General features: G+C 26.3%; 1 protein-coding gene across 1 annotated transcript; it reads left to right on the forward strand.

The window, feature by feature from the left end:
* Positions 1-230: 230 nt before the first annotated feature.
* LOC103311540 lies at positions 231-1,093 on the forward strand (the record flags this gene model as incomplete). The annotated part of the gene is made up of 5 exons (XM_008191184.3): positions 231-362; positions 428-523; positions 619-697; positions 768-929; positions 989-1,093. Coding segments are annotated over 5 exons (574 nt in total), but the record flags the coding sequence as incomplete, so codon positions are not given.
* Between the last annotated feature and the right edge of the window lie 4 nt (positions 1,094-1,097).

Genomic DNA, 1,097 nt, shown 5'->3' on the forward strand with positions numbered 1-1,097 from the left:
ATTACATTCATAATTGCCACTTTGTGCCTATAATGCGGCACTTGTGAGTTAAATCTAAATGTATATAATTTAGGGATAAATGATTGCACTGATGTTCTATAGTACTATTTAATCTTTGATATTGGTGGTCAACTTATATTTGTTAATTATTTATATTATTTATTTCGTAATAACTTAATAACAGGTTATAAACTTTTAAATATTATGATGCCCTGGTTGTCTGATATGTAATACTACTATTTTTGTCATTTCAGCAACTAGGTGGTATATTATGGATTTACAAGAAATGGCTGGCGTCTGAATATCTTCCTCTTGACATATTTATGCCTTATAACCAAATCAATAAATATTTTGAAAATTATGTAAGTTTTTAAACATTTTATAAGTTTATATTTTGTTCTATTGTATTTAATATATTATATTTTAGAGAATTGGTCCATTCATTTTGTCTATTGCTATGTATGATCAATTGAAGATGGCAGATAAGAATCTACAACTCGATATATTGGATAGTTGGATAAGTGTGAGTAATGTAATTAATCAAGAAACATTGTATTTTGTATTTTACATGTTGATAATAAACATTTTTATAAAATAACTTTATTATTTTAAATTTAGACTAATATCAGTGCAGAAATAATAAAATGCCCTCAGTTTATGCGAGCATTAACTATAGCTATTATCATTGAATGTTTGTGTAAGTCATTTCTTCTGCGATTATACTAAAATAGTTACTTGATTATTTAATATTAATTTTTAACTTATAGATTCAAATGTTGTATATGAAAATTTCTTTGATCATCATCATGTGAAATTGTTAATTCGTTATATTCATTCTGAACCACTTCCAGATTCTGAAATTTGTGCAAGGGAAGTGGAATGTCTGTACGGAATTCAAATTGTGTCTGCTGTATTTGAATATCCTGAAGGTAAGTTACCAACTGTTTAATTTTTAGATTTGTTATTAATATCACTGTTTTTCTACAAGGAATGGTATTAAGATTGTTCCATAAGCTCTATCAGGATTGTGTTTTAAGTAAAGAATCTTTTCTAACATGGAAAAAAGATGACAAATTGAATGCTGGATTTGATGAAGA

The sequence above is a fragment of the Acyrthosiphon pisum genome, unplaced genomic scaffold, assembly GCF_005508785.2.
Source record: "Acyrthosiphon pisum isolate AL4f unplaced genomic scaffold, pea_aphid_22Mar2018_4r6ur Scaffold_5171;HRSCAF=5726, whole genome shotgun sequence".
NCBI lineage: Eukaryota > Metazoa > Arthropoda > Insecta > Hemiptera > Aphididae > Acyrthosiphon > Acyrthosiphon pisum.